Consider the following 21,903-nt stretch of genomic DNA (forward strand, 5'->3'; position numbering starts at 1 on the left):
GTGTGTGTGTGTGTGTGTGTGTGTGTGTGTGTGTTGTTCTTCCCACAGGGCTTCATGCTGTCCACAGTGAGGGCAGTTTTAGGGTTGTTTGTCCTTATTTCTGAGAGTTCTCATCTGTCTGAGAGAAGCGAGAAGACAGATGAGTGTTTGAGTCTGATTCTCTCGAGCTTCTAAAAGAAACAAGTCAAACGGACAAGAAAGGAAGCCAGTTTACTGTACGTAGAGAATCCCACGATTGGTCGGGAAAATGTTGTAGGAAGTAGAAAGATTTTAACTTTTGACCCTTTCATTACTGAGTGGGATATATTACAATTATGTAGCAGTGGCTGATGTCTAGAGGCCCAGAGGTGAGCAAGTTTACTGTGAGTTTACTGCCATGAAGACGCAGATGGTCATTCTCCTCATTTATTCATCAGCAAACAGTGTTTACTGGCTGACTGATGCCTGCATGTTTCTAGGTCAGGTTCCAGGTGTCTCTGGGTAAGCACACAGAAACATGTTAATGTTGGAGCAGAAGATAAAAGTTTAGAAAGATGTGTTTGCTTTAATCAGAAGGAACAAAAGATGAAGCGTGGTCCGGTGGGACTGAGTGTTTTGTCTGACAGCGCCATCAGCAGCCCCGCAGGAGAGACAATCTGCGTTTTATAGCTTAGTTATGACCTGAAGGCGAATGTTCACTGACTCAGAATACTCACTGAGTTTTTCGCAGATGACAAACAAAAGGCATCGAAAACATGAGACTAAAGTAGACGGATATAGAGGCGTAGAAATGGGAAATGCTGCTCTGCAATGAGGAATTTGCAATTTACCTATTTCCTGAGGTAAAAGTACCATAAATTCAGCATACAGAACACTTTCAAGTAGAATTTAATTTAGCAGAATTACAAAAATGTACTTTAAGTATCTAAAGTATTGTTGAAGTAGAAGTAGGTAGAAATGATGCAGAAACGTGTTTCCTATCACTGTTTCACCATGATGATTTTGATTTAACATTACTGCTGCAAACATGTGTATGATGCATTCAGCTCCACTTAAAATTTACCATCTAACTTAATCCTTAGTCTGCACCTTGGAGATGTTGTGGGGTACAGGTAGTAGCAGAAAATCTAAAATTAGATTACACGTATTTCAAAACTGCACGTAAGGACTTTGCTGCTGCAGGTGTGCTGAACTCATTAACTACTTGGGAAAGTGAAATCATCTGGCAGCGAGCGGAGTGAAGACCAGACAACTAAATTAGCTTATACCTGACTCTGGTACAGCTGAGAAGCTGCAGACGGTCCCTGTAAAAAAACATATAAACAGTTGAATAAATAAATAGAAATATAAAGATAAGTAACTTTGCTTTTCTGTAAAAAAATGGATGAACCACTGAACCACCAACACAGTCTCAGTCAGTGTGTACTGTATATTTAATGTATGCTCAATATCCACTGAGCGCTGCAGGCATTCTGGTTTTCTGACCTTGAAAAGGTCACTGAAGTTAATATTTTCAGGTTATGAGATTTATGCGACCCACATTTCTATGTTCATCATTCAAATACACACACACACACACACACACACACACACACACACACCACAGGGGGATCAGCAGTGTCTGAAAAGAAACACATTACAAATTATTATTTTCAGATGTGACTTTTGATCGTTTGCTCGATCATTCTGGTCATCTGCTTTTCACAGGTGATGTGACAGAAGTTTTTTGCGATATTTGCGACAAGATTTTCAACACCAAGCTCAGAAAGAGGACAAACAGAGAGCGAGAAAAACAGATAAATGGATTCAGGGCACTGAAAACAGGGAACCTCTTTGATCCTGTTGAGCCTTCCCCTCCTCTGTGCGAGCGTCCCTGTTCTGACTTTTTCACTTGGAGCAGAAAGTCTGATGCTCACAGAAATGCTAATTTCACCTCTCAGTGAGAATATGAGAGACATCATTTCCCAAATGCAATATGGGCACACTGAAAACACCTCTGAAGTTCATTCTTGGCAAAGACATAGACTTCAATCTGCAAAATCTTTAGATTTATTATCTTTATTTGAACAATCATAAATTATGTATACAAAGAAATGTACAGTTGTTACTTTAAATTTTGTGAGATGGCTCCACTGTGATAACGTTCAACAGACCAAAACCAGCCTTTACACTTTTCAGTGCTGCGTGGTGTGCAGAGTAAATGCAGAGTTGCGCGTGACAGAGACCATTTTCTAAGTATATTAAATAAAGATTGACCTTGTTGTTTTGTCTTATGCAAAATAAAAACTTACTTTCCCTTTTTTTTTTCCTGTTCTCAGGATGAGAAGAACCAAGTGCTGATGACGAACGCCTGGCTGCAGCTGGTGAGTCAGAGTTTGAGAATGGGCGCGTTATTATCAACTTAATGTGCTTTAATTATATTTTGGGATTTTATTACTTTCATTATCCTTCATTATGACTGTGTTTCTCAAATTACTGGCGCCACTACATTAAGTGCTCGATGATGACGCTGAATCTTAACCGTGCACATCCAGAGTTACAAGTTATTTCCCGGATTCATTCTTTGTTTCTCGCTCTTAGTCTAATATTTATTGTACATCATTACATCAGTGCAGTTAGCTCATTTAAGCTATCTGCAGTTATTTTTTGAATTTTTTCTCACAGTTAAGTTCCATGTAAAACTCTTAAAACTGGAACTCGGCCACTTGTTGTTGCTGACCGAGTGAGAGACGCTGCTGCTGTGTTCGATGCTGGCATCAGCACACTCAGGGAAACATCACTTCAGGCAGATTGTCAAGCAGGAAGTGCGACAAATGGGAGGAGGGAGGAAGAGTGCAGCGTATTTAAGTGGCAGTCAACTTGATTGTTAATGGACTTAATGCCAACAGGAGAAAACAATCCACAGATGAATCCACAGCCTGGGGCCAAATTAGTCTGCGCAACAGTTATAGTTACAGGACATTATTCCTGTTGCTGGTTTTGAATTAGAGCACTTGATCCACAGCCACAGCAGCTTTATTATAGTGAATGTAACCAGCTGGCTCACAATCGTTATAGACTGCTTAAAGCCATCAGGTATGCCTGCACATTAGAAATATGTCGACAGTAATAATTTTTCTTACTTGATGACCTTAGAGGGATTAGGGAATCATTTTATCCCTCAGTTTTCATTTCTTTCCTGGCATATTTCTTCTATCAAATGTGTCATTTTCTTATAGAGGTTCAATTACATTAGTTCAGAGCAAGAGTTATTGAACCCTTTTTAAAAAGTGTTAAAGTCTAGTAAAAAAAACAACAAAAAAAAACCTGACTTTCTCTGTCACAGTACTGGACAGACATCTACCTGAGCTGGAATCCAGACAATTACCCCGGTGTCCAGAACCTGCGATTCCCTTCAGACCAGGTCTGGACCCCTGACATCCTCCTTTACAACAGGTAGGAGCTGATTTTTCCACTCAATATTTTCTGAACGTGGCTGTAACTGATATTTTACACCAAGGATGAAGTGAAAATGTTGAGTTACAAGATACCTACAATGCTTTTTTTCTCCTGTCCTTCAGTGTTTTATATCGGTTCTTGTGCATGTAAATGTTCTTGAAAGTTAAAAAGTTCCCACCAACAGAAGCTCCTCTCTCCAACAGAAAACACTGCTCCGGAAATGCTTCGTCAGTAGTCCAGCCTTTAATTCTGTGACTTTGTGACATCACGCTACGTCACAATGTCACACATTTGCACATTTTTTGCCTAGTGGCTGGTTTGGCTCATAAGAATTGATTATGCACAGCTGCTCTGTTACTGTTAGCGGGGCTGGGTCAGGCGTGTGTGAGCTGACCAATCAGAGGGCACTGAGGGGCCTTAAAGAGACAGGATCTATAAAAGACAGTGTGTCTGTGTCAGAACAGATGGGGAATACAGAGCTGCAGCACTGGACAGAATGACAAAAAAGAATGACATATTGTTGTTTTTGTCTTGAGCACTATAGCATGTAAACCTCAAGATGTTACAGCAACACAGAATAGAAAGTGTCCAATAAATATATTCATTTGTTAAGTTGTTTTATATAAATGTTTTTGCTGTGGTTGTTTTTGTATATATATATTTTTCCTGCTGCAAAAATGGTGTTGTAGTCCACCATTGTCACTTCTCTCCAGCAGATAAACACAACTGTCAGCGACTGGATGTTTTTTTACAATTTTTTTTTCTTTTTTATGAAGTGAGTTGGAGTGATTGACATATCACTCTAATCCTTGTGATACGCTGCTATTTCATTAAATTCTGTCTTTAATCTACACAAACCAAAACAGTGTCAGAGTCACTGTAAGCCTATGTCACGAACAATCACATCAAAACTCAAAACTGGTGCAGAGTGTCAACAGCGAGTCATTCAAAAAAAACATATACAGTGATTCTGCTGCTGTTACTAACTATAATTCCTCCTCTGATGGAAAGAAGAGTTGCATGGAACTGACTTAAACTCCCCAACTGCTTCAATCTTAAATCAGTGCTTTTATAATTCATCGTAGCGGCTAACAAAGGCTGTGGATGTCCATGGTGCACTTTGCCTGTTAACCATAAAGGAGCTAATGTGATAAAATGCTAAATAGCCACGGCAAAAATGTGTTTTAAACAGTATGAAGATAAAAGGGCTGAGGTCAAAGAAATGAATAATAGATACGGTTGAGCGAGCTCTTTGCATTTTTTTTTTTTTGGATTCGGGTCAGGCTGGTGCTCTTTGCTTCTCCACTGTTCTTCACACTTTCTCTGCGAGGCTTTTTTCTCGAGTCAATTAGAAAATGTAGGCCAGTTCTTCTCCAAAAAACAACTAATTGCATTGCGGCTGCATGCTTGAGTGAGAGACGGATGGTCGGTTCTGAGGAAGAGGGGAGAGGAATATGAAGAGATGGACAGATTCAGTCACAAAGAGGAAGAAGATGACACAGATAGGAGGAAGATTTTGGTAGTTGGACAGCCGGTCTTCACTGATGTTCGGCGATGGAGATCTCAGGAGTCTCAGATGTTTTGCCTCGTGCCTGTATTTCTCCCCCAGTTCACACACTGAAACATGCACGACGCAGGAACACAGGGACAAAACAAAGGTTTTGGGGTATTAACCCAAATTTTAAAAGCTCAGCTTTTAGACCTGCCTGGATTACCCACCCTAATCTCCCTGCTCTCACCCTGTCTCTGCCATTTACCCTCTGCCTCCACTCCTCCCTCGCTCCCTCCATCATCCATCCCGTCTCTCTCTCTCCTCATCTCATTCTATTTGCGTCTCCCCCCGTCTCTCTTTCATAACTCACTGTCTCACTATAATTCACTCTATTCAATCAACTGTTTCTCCCCATATTTTACCGTTCCCAGCCTTCACCGACTCCTCTTGATAAATCATCCCATCTACCTGTCTCTGTCTGTCAAGGTGTCAGCGTGTTACTCTCCCTCCCTCTTGTCACAGGCTGTTTATGTCTCGCAAGCTGCCCGTATCTGGTGCTGTTATGTTGCTCTGCTACCTGCTCAAATCTGCTCACACGTGAAAACGACACGGTTTTAACAAAAGAATGACTTTAGATAGTACTGAATTGCTTTTCCAAATTTATATCGGAGCTCACATAAATCCTGCCTGGATTATGTTTACTTGTGGTGTTTTATTTATTCCAGGAAAAAAAATATGCTGCTCTGGAGTCAAAGGAGGACAAAACACAGGACTTGAGACATGGGCTTGTGTCCAGAGTCTCACGTGTTGTCCTAGTTCTTAGAAAGCAGTTGTTGGTTGTTGCTCTGTGGGGCTGTGTTCGGGCATGCTGAATTGATGTGTTTGGGAGCTATTGTTACTGTATTTACCATTTTAGTTGAGCGTGTTAGCACCCCAGCATTTGCTCTGTAGCACAAAACAACATGGAAGTTTTTATCAGTTTTGGAAAAACTAAAGGAAGGAATGAAAAAGAATCAAGGTGCAAGATAAAAATCTTGTTGATCCTGAAGGTAACCATGAATATCTGCATTACATTTTGCACCAAGATATTCCACAGGATAAAGGGCTGAGACACACTGAGAACTGTAATAAGAATTTGAGCAATCACTCTGATAGATGATAAAGTTCGGCAAGCAGTTGTGCACTGAATAACCAAAACCAACCACGAGGAAATGGTTTCATGAAATTCCTCAAAGATGAGGGGGGCTAGGAGAATTCCCTTGAGTCCCCTAAAATCCAGCTAAGTGATTTGTCTGAAATTCAGATGGATTTCGACACGCATTCATCGTAACCTGTTGAGAGCAGCCATACATGTCTGATACAGAAGTTTGGGAAATTGAAAAACAACATTGCTGATGTTGCTGTTTTTCAGCCTGAGACTCTTGCTTACCTCATTGAAGTTGGACAAGATGAACAGTGAAGTGAAGCCGAGGGGGAAAGATTCAGTTTACAGCTGAGCCACAGGGTTTACATGCCCCTTGAGGAAAGATTGCAATTTACAGTTTTCAGCAATAGTATGGATCACTGCTGGAGACACACACACACACACACACACACACACACACACACCAGACTTATTACACCACACACCTCTGAGCTTTCGTCTCACCAACACACAGTAAATATCTGTGGACGTAGATGCACATATGTTACAAACAAACACTCTCTACACCAGACCACCACACACACACACACACACACACACACACACACACACACACACACACTGTTACACAATTACAGACAGTAATGGCGTAACATGCGCCATTACACAGTGGGCCATCAGTGTGCAGCCAATAACACGCTGCCGTTGAATAGCAGTCAGGCTTATTAGCATGCTGCTCAGATGGGCGCTCGTCGTAAATCTGTTGACTCATTTCTGTTGTTTTAATATGAAGTTAATGACGTTGAGGAGGGCCGAGGTCAGATGTCGATTCAGCATTCAATGTGCTCAAAGAAGAGTCTGTGATGAGTCACCCAGCTCATGTTATCTCAGTGTGAAACCTCTGGTAGCGTTTGCGTTCAGCTTACATGAAAACACTGACTCATAATATTGTTTCACGCATGGAGTCATGGATTTTACCATCCGGACCAAATCCATGCATCCTGCCTGCGGAAAAATTTGTTATTCAACATATTTAGAAATGTTTTGTGATGTGATTGACAGCTGAAATCCGTCAATTCACGTTATGTGGCAGTTGTTGTTTATTTATGGAAATTTCAGGTTCTGAAAAGCAGATGATCACTGATCTACAGTGCCTCAAAACATTGTTGGACTCATTATGGACAGTTTAAAAACAAAGAGCAGAACCAGAGATATCACCTGTTTTATTCCACTCGTTGTTCTTCCTCTTAAAACTGGAGCCTCCATTAACCACAATGCAACTTAGCCACTGAGTGACATCACTGGAGGCAATTTTATCGGATCAGATGTAGCTTAATCTGGCCCTACAAAAGGTTTATACCACTTTTTCACAGTGTTCCCCAAGAAAAAGACACTTTAATGTGTAAAATTGTTGAAGTTGTCCTTTAATTTAGAGAGATTGAATACTCTCTCACTTCATCGTTGAGAAACAGCTGTAAACGTTGTGTTGGCTCCTTCCTGTCTGCCTGCGACAGTCTGTGTGTGCGTGTGTCTGTTCTGAATGTGTGTGCCTGGCAAGCACGAGCTGCTGTGATTGTGTTTGTATAAAGAATATCCAGATCTGAAAACAGCTACGTGAGCCGCTGACCTCCTCTCTCGTTAGAGGAGAAAAGTCAATGGTCTCACTTGACTGGGGATCGATGAGGCACATGAAGGACGTCCAACTCAGGTAAACCACAGACAGAATCCTGATTCTGCCAGCGGGGAAAGAGAGACGCACAACACAGACGGAGCGCTGCGACAGGCCGTAAAGATGAAAGGGGAATTAATCGAATAAATGAATAGTTGGAGGGATGTTTTTATAATTTTTCTGGACGGATGGATGGTTGAATGAATGAACAGATGGGCAGCTTTGAGGACTTTTCTCTGATCACTTAAATGACATATGGACATAGAGAAAATATACACTGTCTTTCGTACTGGTGTGTTTTTTTTGAAAGTGCATTTAGTATGTATTGAAGAAGATGTGACAGTAAAAAAAAAAGGTTGTGTTCTACCTTTACTCAACTTTATTGTTGCTATTTTTATGATCGCTATTTTTATTTTTTCTCCTTTTTTTGTTCAACTCGTCCATATTTAATGTTTTTTTAATAGCATCTCGTACGAAAGCTGCAAAGTTGATTTAGGTTTCATTTGTACACTGACAATAGATGTATTATATTTTGTCCATAAAATGAGCTGAAATGGCCTGAATTGGAAACAAATATCAGTGAGCTGATAAAATTAGCAGGTGCCCGCACCATCTGTGTGTTTTTAGAGAGTGTACTATTGTGAAGTTTGAGGATATCAAGTACTATCAGTACAGTCAGCACTGTCCTATTGATATTGTTCTCACTTGCGAAGGTGAGCGCCCCGGAGCCCAAACACAATTGAGTGCCTGATGACATCTAAAAGCCCCAAAGAAAGCACAAAAGCACCCAGTGACACTCACAGGGTGCTTGTCTTCGTCACATAGCCTCAATTTAAATGCTGAACTGGTCCACAAATAAAAGGATAAAATATTTACACTTCATACAAGTATGTGTAACCCAATGCAATGATTTCATGCCCTCCGTTCTCTCTTGAAGATACATAGTCATGTGCTCTGCCTCTATAGGTAAAAAAAACATCCCCCCTATAAACTGTGAGTAAACTGTACTTCTTGCCTGCCACTTCCTTTAACAACCACAAGTCTGGAGGCTGTCAGACACACTGCCTGATGTCAGGAGTCCCTCAGGCTGTTTAGGTGAATGCTATATTCCTGGGATCTGTACATGGATGGTCAGGCCTCTGCTTAATGCAGTCCTGTCAGGCACTTAGTGTGTGTAGCTGTCATCTGTGCATGGCTGAAGTGAAGGTGTTAGCTCACCCAAACTTGTTAGCTCTCTTTTGCTCCGATGTGTCTGATTTGACAAATGATTAGGAGCAAAAATAATTGCTGTCTTTTAAAGATGCACAATGTTGTTGTGCGTGCCTACATATTTTTATCAGTACATGATAAGTTATTGCACCCTGTGTGACTCTCTTTCTGACTCCCTCTTTAGTTGGCTTTCTTCTTTTGCAGTTGTGTGTGTGTGTGTGTGTGTGTGTGTGTGTGTGTGTGTGTGAGGACAGCAGCAGGTGTTGAGTGAGTGAGAGGAAAGCTTGGTGACTCATGTCCCATGGTGCAGGAACCTGTGACTGCCACCATTGTCATTGTCTGTCAGTTTTTGTTTCCACCTTGCCCCACTCTCACTTGTCCAAAGTACTCCACTCTGTCTGTGTGTGCGTGTCTGTGTGTGTGTGTGTGTGTGTGTGTGTGTGTGTGTGTGTGTGTGTGTGTGAGTATGCATTGTACAAACACAGCCCTATTCTCCCAGGGCTATCACTTGTCCAGTTTTTAGCATATTTATTAATTAGAATATGTACATTGCAAAACATCCATTATTCTAACAGAATGTGTCTTAGCTTCATTAAAAATAAAACTGTTGATTAAACATCAGTACATTTCTAATTGGAGGCACGCAACAGTAAAGTAGACATATTAAGAAATATATTTGAATACTTTGGAAAACCATTTTTCTCACTCTTTAGTATTTCTAAACAGTTTGTCTTATGTGCTTAATCTAATCTCTCTTTTATAGCTGGCTGTTATATTTTTTTCCTGCACGTGTATAACAGTACAATCTGTACTCTCCAACACACACACACACACTCCGAGGCAAACCCTGCTGTGATGTATGTAAGCGCTGATTGCAGGAAGGCGCGCACCTTCAGACACCGCGAGGGCAAAACTTGAATAATTCATCGTGCAGCTCCGCCTTGGCCAACCCACTCATCCCTGCCCACAGCAACCTGAGCTACAGCTGATAGCAAAACACACACACACACACACACAGAAGAGAAATATATTACGACACTTAACCCCCAGAAAAAAAAGGTAAATCACTCAATCTGTGCAAAGGCAGGGACAAATAAAACAGGTCTGTCCACAAATTCTGTTAAGATATGCCGCATGTTCCTTTGTTGGGGGCTGAATGAGGCTCTGGGCTGTTTCAGACACACTGACATTATCTCTCTCACTTGGAATGTCATTGTGTGTGTGTGTGTTGATTTGTGTGCGTGTGTTTAGGTGTATTGTGAATGCCTGTATGCTGTAGATGTATGTAGAGTTCAGTGTGTGGGTTGTGTAGATTGCAAAGTGAAAAAGGGTTGTCAGCTCTACAGTGGGCTTTTGTGTGGCCTAAAATACAGGACGTGTGTGTGTGTTTTTGTGTGTGTTGGTATTGCTATGCTTGTGTGGACCAACCCTTGAAATCCCACTTTTCTTGTGAGGTCATTTTGCCTGGTCCTCAAAAAGAAAGTTGCTTGTGTGTGTGTGTGTAAATATTTAAATATTGACAACGTTTTCTTCTTTTTGTGGAGTTTTCAAGCATATCAAGCATATTCTTTTTGACTTTACCGTTTGTGTGGAGCTGACCAACCGTCTCTACTGCTGAAAGAAGTCCTCAACACAGCTGTTTTCGCTAGATGTTTGACAACACACTGATAGTCGAACATTAACCAGCTACAGTAGCCTGGGAAGGATGCTATCATCAATTTGTATTTATTTTGATTATTTTTTATTGTGTTAACCTTTAATACAATAGTAGTATAACATTTTTTTTATTGACAGCCTTCACACTGTGCTTGTACAGAAAAAGTTTGAGTGATTACAACCAAAATATTTATTGCACATTTAATACCTGTGTAGTGTCAGATTGAAAAATCTGACAGTATGTCTTTTCTTTAACACTTTGGCACTTTTGAAACTGTACATACATACACTCAAATGTGTAACTAAGAGAGACTGAACATTGATATGTGGTATTGAAAAAAGTATCGATACTTTTGACAACTGTACTATAGATGGTGTTATGCAAACTTTAAGCTTTTTTGCTTTTATTGCCTTTTGGTCAATCAAAAAGCAGATTAAGATTTTATAAACACTTGTGTTACTTAAATGTTACAGGATTGTTTTTCTGACTCTCCTCTGGACATTTATTTTCAGTTACATTCATGAAGCCTGTCAACAAGTGAGGAAAAAAAATACAACATGAGCAAACATGTCAAGTCTGAGTGAAGTAACTGAGAGATAATAACTTTTTTTTTTTTTTTTAAACTCCTCGTCTGGCTGATGATGACAGCAGAAAAAGAGAAACCTGTTATGTAACTGTAAATGGAGCTACGTAAATCCAGATGAATTTCAACTAAGACACTCAATTAAACAACATTAGTGTCTCGGTCAAAGGGAAAAAGGATAATCCACAATTAAAATAGCACAATGACAAACTGTGTTTACTTACAATGCATAACATGCACTGGCCTCAATACAGAACTTAAATTGTCGCATGTTATAATTAAAAAGTAATGATGAAAAGGAGGAGAGATGATGCTTCTGTCCAGTTGCTACAGAGGAGAATCAGTTTTACAAGAAATAACAGAATTCTGGCCACTTACTGAACAAGGAGGAGAGATATGCCTAAATTCACTAAAAGTTCACACTTTGCCCCGGGCACTTAATTTAGCAGTTCACACTCTAAACGACACCAGAGGAGCTGCTCGTTAATACTTAATTAGAGTTCAACTGGAGGCTAGAGCTGGAACAGATCTAGGGTTAGTGCATGTTCCCAATGGTAGTGTTTGCTCCTTGAAGAAAGAATACAAACTCTAATTTGTTCAAAGGTTTCATCGACTTTTGTGGGATTTTAAGATTCCAAGTGAAGCCGAATCCATCACAAAACTCTGAACATTTCAAACTAAACTCACGCAGAACCTTTCCACTGCTGCGTTTACATCATCTCAGCACCTCGTGAGTTGCAGAGCCTCGAAGCAGGCATCTGTGGTGTTTTTCTCAAATCACTGATTTTGGGTCCTGGTACTGCATATTTTGGCATAGCAATGAAGGTGAATATTTAATTTCGATGCACCCCGGATCTCACCTCATTTTTTTTAACTGTGAATGTGAGGCGGGAAGAAGAACTGGAGCGGCAGGATGTCGTTCCACAGATGGCTCGGTGTATGAATATCACTTCACGGCTTTCTTCCACTTAGCATAAAGTGGGACAGCTACAGAGCTTTATACTGAGCTTTAGCTCATTGTTGTCCACAACTTTGCTGGTTTTGTTCACTTTCACTGCTCTCATTATGAGTTTTGGCCCGCAGTAGGCAGCTGTTTTCAAATTAAATAGAATAAAAAGCTCTAAAAACGTGGATACAAAAGAAAAGTATTGTGTCCTTGTAACTGCTGGATGTGTGAACAACCAAATGATTGCCAACAAGTTTTTCTGTACCACCTTAAAAGGTGATGATAATTGTTTTCTGCTGCTCCCAAGTGGCCAAGAAAATCACTTACCGCAGGTTTTTTACATGCAAATCGGTTGATGATCTTCAAATTAATGTCCTCTCCTTCTGACTAAATACGTTTTCCATTCCTTAATTTGTCTTGTTGATTGGAGCAAACAAGCAAAGATAACAAAATTACCCTTCCGTGACTTCCTTCATCACAGTTTACATTCATTTACAAGGTTATTATATTAGGAGTCCTCATCTCTCTGCGATGGTACAAATTGACAAAACCCATTTTGAACTAATTGCCAGCTTGTGGTTTCGGTGCATGATGTCAAAAACAATTAAAAAGGCAATTAAGAGATGTTTTAGCGTGCCAGAACTTTGTGTCACAGCCAGAGGATGAAAATGTTGGCAACACACACACACACTCACACACACATCGCTCTCCGTTGTTCTCTCTTCAGTGCAGACGAGCGGTTCGACGCCACCTTCCACACCAATGTTCTGGTGAATGCTTCGGGTTACTGCCAGTACATTCCCCCGGGCATCTTGAAGAGCACCTGCTACATCGACGTGCGCTGGTTCCCTTTCGATGTGCAAAAGTGTGACCTGAAGTTTGGCTCCTGGACGCACAACGGCTGGCTGCTGGACCTCCAGATGCTGGACGTGGACACATCCACATACATACCCAACGGGGAGTGGGACCTCGTGGGTAAGCGAGTCGGACTGTCATTCACTAAGTGTATTCTCAAATGAAACCACTCCATATTTGTGCTTCCCCCAAATGGTTCAGGCCTTGCCAGCCTCTTGTGACAAATACATAACTTTTATGCAAATGATTTCACAACACCATTTGGATGGTTGTAGCTAGATGAACTGGAATAGGGGAAGAATTTTTGGAAGCCCTCCCAAGTGGGGTGCTTCCAGCTGGGACGGTGTAGCAGTGCCTGTGCCCCTGAGGTGACGGTTAGCTGGAAGTGGGTGTCAGACAGCAGCAGATGGCATGCAAGAGGAATGTTTGACACACTGGCAGGTGTGTAGCTAGGCCATATGTGAGAGAAGCACACCACATCCCCAGAGTTGGAGCTCAAGGTGGGACAGATCAGCCATCAGAAACACTAAATGATTCTGCTGAGTTTTCCTGCTTTTTAAATTGTTTACTTGTAATGCGATTTCAACAATAATGGCAGGGCAAAGTTCTCACTTTCCTAAATATTGGTACCAATTTAACTTCTTTTCTATTCGAGTCGTCTTCTTCTTCTTCTTCTTCTTTGTCTTCGTCTTCTTCTTCGAGATGGTTTATCTCCCAGCTTGTAATATAGATCCATCAGTCAAGCTATTTATAAAAAAAAAATACAAATGAAATAAAAAAGTGAAACGCCAGTAATTCAGTTTAGCTTCAGCTTTACAACAAACCTTCAAATATTTTTACATCTTTTTTAAATGATTGGTAAATTTTTATTTTTATAGCCAGCGATGCAGTTTGGCATCAGTTTACAGGAATTGCCTTCTCTAGTTCGTCAGGTGTTCTTCATGCATTGTTAATTATATTCGATATTTTTACAATTTGTTGTCTGCAATTCTACGTGACCTGTATGTGTTTGCCTCTTTCTCAGGTGTGCCAGCCAAGCGTAACGAGCTGTATTACGATTGCTGTAAGGAGCCGTATCCCGATGTGACATTCACAGTCACCATGCGACGCAGGACATTATATTATGGCCTCAATTTGCTCATTCCCTGTGTGCTGATCTCTGGCTTGGCCCTGCTGGTCTTCTTGTTACCTGCAGACTCTGGAGAAAAGATTTCTCTGGGTAAGGAGGGCTTAAACACATAGTGCTCTACAAAACATATACACAATTGTGTAATTGAAGTTCAGTACAGTTTTTAAGGACAAGAATCAAAGCTATCAGGAATGACATGTTAAAACACCACACGCAATATGCAAATATTAGTTTGATGGTGTTCACAGCTCATACAAACACATTCATGACTGACTGTACACTAATACATAAACACATCGAAGCACATATTCACACATATTCACATGTGTGTGCCGGCATATTTGTCTACAAACATGTCCTTATGAATCATGCAGCGAGCCGTGAATACATGCATGTCAAATCACCCTGGAATAATTGAATTTCAAAATAAGAGTCTTGCCATGAATTCCATTTTTGGAGCTCTATCTGTGCCTGGTGAGATTTGATGAATAGCCGTCTGTGGCTGAGCAGTCACCACTTACGTAGTCAGAGAGCTTGAGGGATCTCTGGAGCTGTAACCTACCTTGGATGAGTTAGCGGAGCCGGCAGCTGATAAATGGTTGCAGTCACGAGAACATAACTGATTAGATACATAAGTAATTACTGGACTGATTTCATACACCAGTGACCCTGATCGCATCATTATGTATAAGCTCATGTTCTCTCTCTCTCTCTGTCCCAAGGCATCACTGTGCTCCTTTCGCTAACCGTCTTCATGCTTCTGGTAGCAGAGATCATGCCCGCGACGTCTGACTCTGTTCCTCTCATCGGTGGGTCACATTCATGTTTGTTATTACATGTTATGTTTAATGTGCATGGGTGTAGAATCACCAGGATGGAAGCAACTTATCTCACCGCACAATCTGACATCGACCATTTGGTGTTGTTCCTGCGACACCAAAATAAATGTTGCTCCAGGATGATCATTGTAACACGGTGATATCAGATAAGCCATATCTCCAGGAGCTTTATCTGATGCTGTACTTTTCCTCTTGTGCAAAGGAGAAGAGGTTCCTTAGAAAACTAAAGTAGCGATCGATTCTGTCAGCACACAGACATTACTGACCACTCCATGGTTATATCTTAACTGTCCCTCTGAGTATTTCTTGCACTTACTGTAAACACCGGTAATCTAAAACACACATTAATTATTGAGCGTTTATAGTATCGGAACTGCTTGACCTCTCGATTTACTGTACAGCTGCCTAAAAGATAATAAATAAATTTTAAAAAAGCCCACATCGATGTGTGGCTGGACTCTGGTTTGAGTAGCCTGAGGGCGCCTATACATCATTCACTGCGCTCCTGGAGTAAATGTGGTGGCCAGAACTAAAAGCTGTCAGCACCATTAATAGGCTGTGAAATGTCTGATTCTCCGCTGGGAAGGCGAGAAAAGGAGAGGAGGATAGAAGAAGAAATAATGGATGAGGGGAGGGAGAGGCCAAGGGCTAAAGTTGTTAGAGAGAAAGACTTCAGAGGTTCTCCAGAGCAAGTGAAGAGCCGGACTTGTTAACCGGGTTAACACTTGTAATTCATCACCGAGAGCTCACAAGGCTGAGAAGATATCAGTCCTGTATGTGTTGTATGTGTGTTTACATGCTCTGAATTACAACTGCAATCCTGTGTGTACTGTGTGATATCAGATTCGCTCGCTCAAAGTGAAATATATTGTACATATCAGCTGTACGCTACCTGTGTAAATAATGTTTGGTCATCCTTGAACATGGCTGCCGCTTCATCAATGCGATGATAACTGCCCTCGCAGAGAAAAGCCTGATAAATGCTTCATCAGTAGCATGATTAATCTGTTATGTTTTATTTCCCTTGACCTCAACACAAGGCCAGCCGGGACACGTTTAGTAGCCTAGTTAAAATGACTCATGTCCCTTTACAATGCTGTGGCCGAATGCTGATATGAGTTATTGTGGCTGCTTGAACTGGACTGTAAATATATAAAACAAGGCCTGCCAGAATCAGGCCATATGTCTTTTATCATCAGCCCTTTATCACCAAATGAGGGCCACTCGTTTCATTTGAGTTAATTCAGTTGGACCTTTCTTATCTGGTTCAAGACCATTGGGCTTGGTTCATTTGTAATTTTAATTCATTTTTAAATTAGTTCAGCCCTGATCATCACTGTGGTTCATGACTGAATGTCCCCAGCATTATGTTTTGACATATTCAAATCATTAGGCAGTTTTCCATAAAGAAAGCCAAAGTGAGCAATGACCAACCACAAAGCACTCAGGACTCTCTCCTCTGAACTCTACATTTGATTCTTTTCTGCTTCACCTCTTGCCTCTTGCATAAAGGATAAGTTCACCCAAAATGAAAATTAGATCATTAATATCTTCTCATCCCCATGCCAGTGGAAAGTTGGGTGAAGTTTTGTACAGCAGTCCACAAAATATGTCATTGCTTTTCTTCACAGCAAACCTGTTTTGAGTTGAAAAGGGGAACAACTTTTCAAATCAGTTTGAGCCCTTTCATCTTTCTTTTTCGTTGTTTATTAACGTTTGAAAAATAACCTCATCTCTCTCCTCCACTCTACATTTCATCATTTTCTGCTTCACCTCTTCTCTGATCCATTTCCTCTTGCTTAAGCACCCCCCTCCCCATTAACCCTCCATATTTTATTTTGTGATCCCAACAACAAAGGTTAGATCATGTGAATTCATGAGGTCACATGAAGTTTGACTTCTGCTGGCACCGCAGTAGCTGTAGTTGAGTTTAGCTCTTTGTTCAAAGTCACCAAGAAGAAAGAAAAAGGAGGGCAGACCCTCAGTTATACTTTGTGTGTGTGTGTGTGTGTGTGTGTGTGTGTGTGTGTGTGTGTTTGAACAGTGTTCAGTTAATGCTTCCCTCCTCTCTTTTCTGTTTCCCTTGTGGGTGAAAACATTCCTCCTGAACCAGCACTAATCTCTCTCTCTCTCTCTCTCTCTCTCTCTCTTACTGTTTTTTAGATTGTTTACCCCTATTCTCTGTTTTATCACAATTTTTGCACAGATTTTATTTCTACTGTTAGAGTGCAAGTGTACATCTTCTCCCCTTGGCAATATAACCTATTGCACCGACTGATCAGACTGGCTTTCCTTTCATGTGGGTGTGAAATCAACCCATTTTGGGAATTAATTTAAGCTGAATGTTTTTTTTTTTTACCTGTAAGTACATGTTTATTAAATGAGACAATGGGGTAGTTTAAGAGGGAGTTCAAAAGGTAAAAAATATTCCAACAAGGTACAAAATGCATAAAACTAAAAGCATGTTAACACAGTTTGTTGTGTACTCTGCAGCCCAGTACTTCGCAAGCACCATGATGATTGTGGGAATGTCCGTGGTGGTGACAGTTATAGTCCTGCAGTTTCACCATCATGACCCTCATGGAGGCAAGATGCCCAAGTGGGTAAGTGACTTATTTAAGTCGATATGTTCCGATAACATTCCCTTCCCGATAACAATTCTAGCACTCAAATGTGTACATAAGGTATAAGCACATCAAGGCAACAGATCTACAGATGATGCCATATTCACTGCCCTCCACTCAGTCTTCACACACCTTCAGAATTAGAACAGCGATACCAGAACGCTCTTTGTTGACTACAGCTCAGCAACACAACACAATCTCACCAATGAAACTGATTGGAAAATGTACCAGTCTGGGCTTGAGAACCACACTCTGCAATTTGATATTGGACTTCTTCTCAAACAGACCACAGATACTTTTTACAGAAACTAAATTCCAGAGCCAAATTCTGGTAAAGTTTTACAGAGGGGCAGTAGAAAGTGTCCTGACTGGAAACATCTCAAACTGGCAAAGTTTGAGCACAAGGCCCAGGACAGTAAGTCTCTCCAGCAGGTGATTAAGATGCCCAGAACATCTTTGGTACCCTTCTACAGAGCATCAGTGACATCGGTGAAGTGAGACGTCCGCAGAGAGCCCAAAGGAAACTAAAATACAACACCCACCCCAGCCACAGTCTGTTCACCCTGCTGCCATCTGGCAAATGATACCGAAGTATCTGCTGCCACATGTTGCCATACGTAACATTTAGCACAAATGCCTACGTTTGTATGAATGTGTTTTTTGCGTGTGCTTCACTGACACTACCTCTCTCCCTTAAGGTTCGGGTGGTTCTGTTAAACTGGTGTGCCTGGTTTCTCCGTATGAAACAACCTGGCGATGAGCGCAAGCGGCCTGGTTACAAGTACCGCCATGCCACCCAGCACCACTCAAGCACCAGCTCCATAGAGATGGGCAACCTGCCAAGCCTCAGCGTTCCCCTCTCTCAGACTTCCTGCCCTCCTTGCCCCACAGGCACCTCTAACGGTTCCATGAGCCTCTACTTCAGCAACTACCACCCCATAGAGAGCTCACACTGTCCACCTTCTAGCGACTCCGGGGTAGCACTAGGGGGACGTGCCCATGGCACCCCGAGTGATGAGGCTGAGCCACCTGGAGGAGTTGGCAGTGTTGGAGGCCTGGGGATGGGAGGTGGAGGGGGTATGGGCATCAGCATCCCCCCACCAGAGATCCAGCGCATCTTGGAGGAGGTGTCGTACATAGCTCAGCGGTTCCGAGACCAGGACCAGGCTGAGGCCGTCTGCAGCGAGTGGAAGTTTGCAGCAGCGGTGGTGGACCGGCTGTGCCTGGTGGCCTTCTCTCTCTTCTCCATCATTTGCACCTTCACCATCCTCATGTCAGCACCCAATTTCATAGAGGCTGTTTCAAAGGACTTCACATAGCTGGTCACAGCAGCAATAGAGAGATTATGGATGAAGAAGGGAAAGTGGATAGGGGGGAGGAGATAGTGAAGAGGGCAGTATGTGGTCCCCAACCTACAGTTTGGGCAACGTATTGGAAAGGAGATGAGCCACTTAGTTTTTTTTTTATGAGACACATTGTAAATAAAGCCTTGCAGCTCTCCCAAGCTGCTGAATCATGTAGTTAACAGAACCAATCAGGAAACACAGTACTCAGTACAGTATTAAAAAAATAAGTAAGTTGATAGAGGCATTAGAGCATTCAAAATATAACATACATTCATGTCCTACTGTGTTTTGTCAGTTGTTCACATTTAGAAGAGGGAAAGACTGCAAACTGGGGAGAGAAAGGTTGGGACCTACTGGGGTGGTAAAGAGAGAGCTGTATAGGTTTTCTTTTTACATATCGAGCAAGATATCAATAACAGGGAAATAATGTGGCTGCAAATGTCTCCTTACCCTGAAACAGTGTGAATATCATTGTATTATCTGCACTTTTCATTAAAAAAACAGCACCACGGTCCACCTCACTGCTTCTGTAGTTCATTTCAATCATCCTAACTACTGTAGTCCTGTAATGTATGTACTATCACGTCAGTCTGAGCTCATACACCAACTGTTCACTTTCTAAACTGTCGATAAGGACGTAATATACTTTTTCTGACGATGTACCATCACTGTAATGATGTTTGGTTAGTGACTAGGATGAGATGTCTCACTGTGAATTCTGTCATTTTTGCTTTTGTTTTAGATCAACAGAGCAATTGACGCAAGTTTAGGATCACTTTTCACTTTGTCTCACCTGTTTTACTTTAGCTGAATCTGTAACATAAAAATAATAATAACAACAGCTGGGACAATGTATATATATGAAACATCAAGGATATTGTATCAAAAAGGTCTGTGCTGACTTGTTTGTGCTGGCGTTGGCCGGCTACTGAATAGGGGTCAGTATCCAAAGTCTAAAAAGAAAGGAATAAACAGTTTTTTCCTGAAATCAGTCATTTTGAAACATTGCTTGTGTATGGTTATAATGGTCTGTTTAAACCATAAGAGAGAGAGATGGAGTGGATTAAATGATAGCAACTGGTCAGTAGGCTATACATACAGGATATTACATAACTGAGGATAAACAGAGAATCCCTTTGTCACTTTGTCTCACCTGTTTTACTTTAGCTGAATCTGTAACATAGAAATAATAACAACAGCTGGGACAATGTATATATATGAAACATCAAGGATATTGTATCAAAAAGGTCTGTGCTGGCTTGTTTGTGCTGGCGTTGGCCGGCTACAGAAGATGCACAGATGTTGTTGTAAAGTATAGTTAAACGCTTTATTTTAAAGTGTACAGTGTGTTGATTTAACTGTTGGAAATGTAAAAACTCCAAACATTCATGTACCTCCATAAAATGGCAGGGATTTGTACTTTTGTCCGACTTCACTGTACGTATGTGGTCACTGAAGATGAGGAGGCATGTGACTTTTTAACCCTCTGACACCACAGACTTTGGTGGCTCGAGGCGGGACAGCAAGAGGAAAACTTCACCCTGCCCCCCATATCACTGGAGAATATACTGTAGATTTATAAAAGGCCCCAGTGTCATTATGTTTCGTCTATGTTTTGTAGAAGGAGCCAAGTGACTGATTCACACAACAAAAGTTGTTTAGTGTTTAGTGCCACCTCTCCATCATAGCTACAGTCATTGGTCTCTTTATCGCTTTCTCTGTTATTCCAAGTGTGAGTTTTTCGCTCTCTATGTCAATAAAAGTTTATTTATTCTCTGTTAAACTGACTCTGATACATCTGTGGGGAGAGAATATGGAGGGAGGGGGCTTCTTGGTACAATAATGACTAAGCTTTTTCGGTGCACCCTGATGAATAGAGTAAAAATAAAGCATGCTCTGTTGTGTATTCATAGCATTATGCCAAATAAAAAAAAAATCTGCTACTTTTTTTCGTTCTCTGTGCAGGATTTAAACACATCAAGACTTCTACGTAACTTAACTGGGCAAAACCCCAACAAGTCTGTTCAACTCTGCAAGTTGCAAGTTCAATCAGAGTTTATTCTGCTTTATGACTAGATGCCAAATTGAAAAGAAAAAAAAAGAATCAGCCAGTTGTCTGAAGTGAAAAATTATAAGGATCACATAAAAGAAAATAAGATTAAATCATTTAACTGGTTGCAAAACAGTTGCAATAATAGCATGAATGTCAGCACCACTGTCCTCGGCGGTTATTAGGAGACTAATGAGACAATAAAGTGTCTGGTGTTTGTGTCACAGAGAAGACTCGAAATATCCAGCGCTGATCATGGTGATGTATTTCACAATGCCATCATGTTAATGAGACAGAACGTGTTAACCTCGATAGGAAGACAAAAAAGTCAAATTCAAGTTGAAGTCACCTGAGTTTCCTTTCGGACGGGTGAAACAAAGGAAGAGTCTGGTCAGGTTGACATATATCCCCTAATTTCATTAAAGTTCTAATTTTCCTAGATAGTGGTGGAAAAATGTCTTTGGTCTCAGACAAGGAAGGGAAATAAAATATTGAATGGGGAAAGGGAATCAAATCTAAGACCGCAATATGCCAAAAATGCTTACACAATGAAGAATGTGGGGCATGTTTTCCTTCTGTGGTCTAGGAAATATGCTCTGATTTCTTTCTTTTTTCTGTGTGGCCAACAAAGGCTTTTTCTCTCAACTTTCTATTGTTTGATGTTTTGTGGATGAACTCCAACGAAAAAGAGGGGGCCCACATTTGAGTGGTTGCTGCAATTATTCTTTTAAGAGACTTCAAGTTTTATTTCGACAACACTGAAGAATCGAGGACAATCAAAAACCTCAGAGCATCAGCTCTGTCATTGTGTATGCTTCTGAACTCAATTATCAAAAACTTCTACCAGCAGAATTTGAAAATCCATTACTTTGGCGTCATCGTGTATCCCATACTGAAGTTACAGTGATTTGCACAGTTAAAACGATAGTTAATGTCCGGTATC

General features: G+C 41.1%; 1 protein-coding gene across 1 annotated transcript in view; it reads left to right on the forward strand.

Annotated features, from left to right (window-relative positions):
* LOC119007925 (neuronal acetylcholine receptor subunit alpha-7-like) overlaps nucleotides 1-20,076 on the forward strand; it is a 40,552-nt gene extending 20,476 nt beyond the window's left edge. The window contains exons 3-9 of the mRNA XM_037077893.1: nucleotides 2,298-2,342; nucleotides 3,305-3,414; nucleotides 12,845-13,092; nucleotides 13,997-14,191; nucleotides 14,824-14,910; nucleotides 17,434-17,543; nucleotides 18,263-20,076. Coding sequence (XP_036933788.1) covers nucleotides 2,298-2,342; nucleotides 3,305-3,414; nucleotides 12,845-13,092; nucleotides 13,997-14,191; nucleotides 14,824-14,910; nucleotides 17,434-17,543; nucleotides 18,263-18,883 — 1,416 coding nt within the window. The 3' untranslated portion in view covers nucleotides 18,884-20,076. The remainder of the gene's footprint in view (nucleotides 1-2,297; nucleotides 2,343-3,304; nucleotides 3,415-12,844; nucleotides 13,093-13,996; nucleotides 14,192-14,823; nucleotides 14,911-17,433; nucleotides 17,544-18,262) is intronic.
* The last annotated feature ends 1,827 nt before the right edge of the window (nucleotides 20,077-21,903 follow it).

This window comes from Acanthopagrus latus, chromosome 18 (assembly GCF_904848185.1).
Source record: "Acanthopagrus latus isolate v.2019 chromosome 18, fAcaLat1.1, whole genome shotgun sequence".
NCBI classification, from domain to species: Eukaryota; Metazoa; Chordata; class Actinopteri; order Spariformes; family Sparidae; genus Acanthopagrus; species Acanthopagrus latus.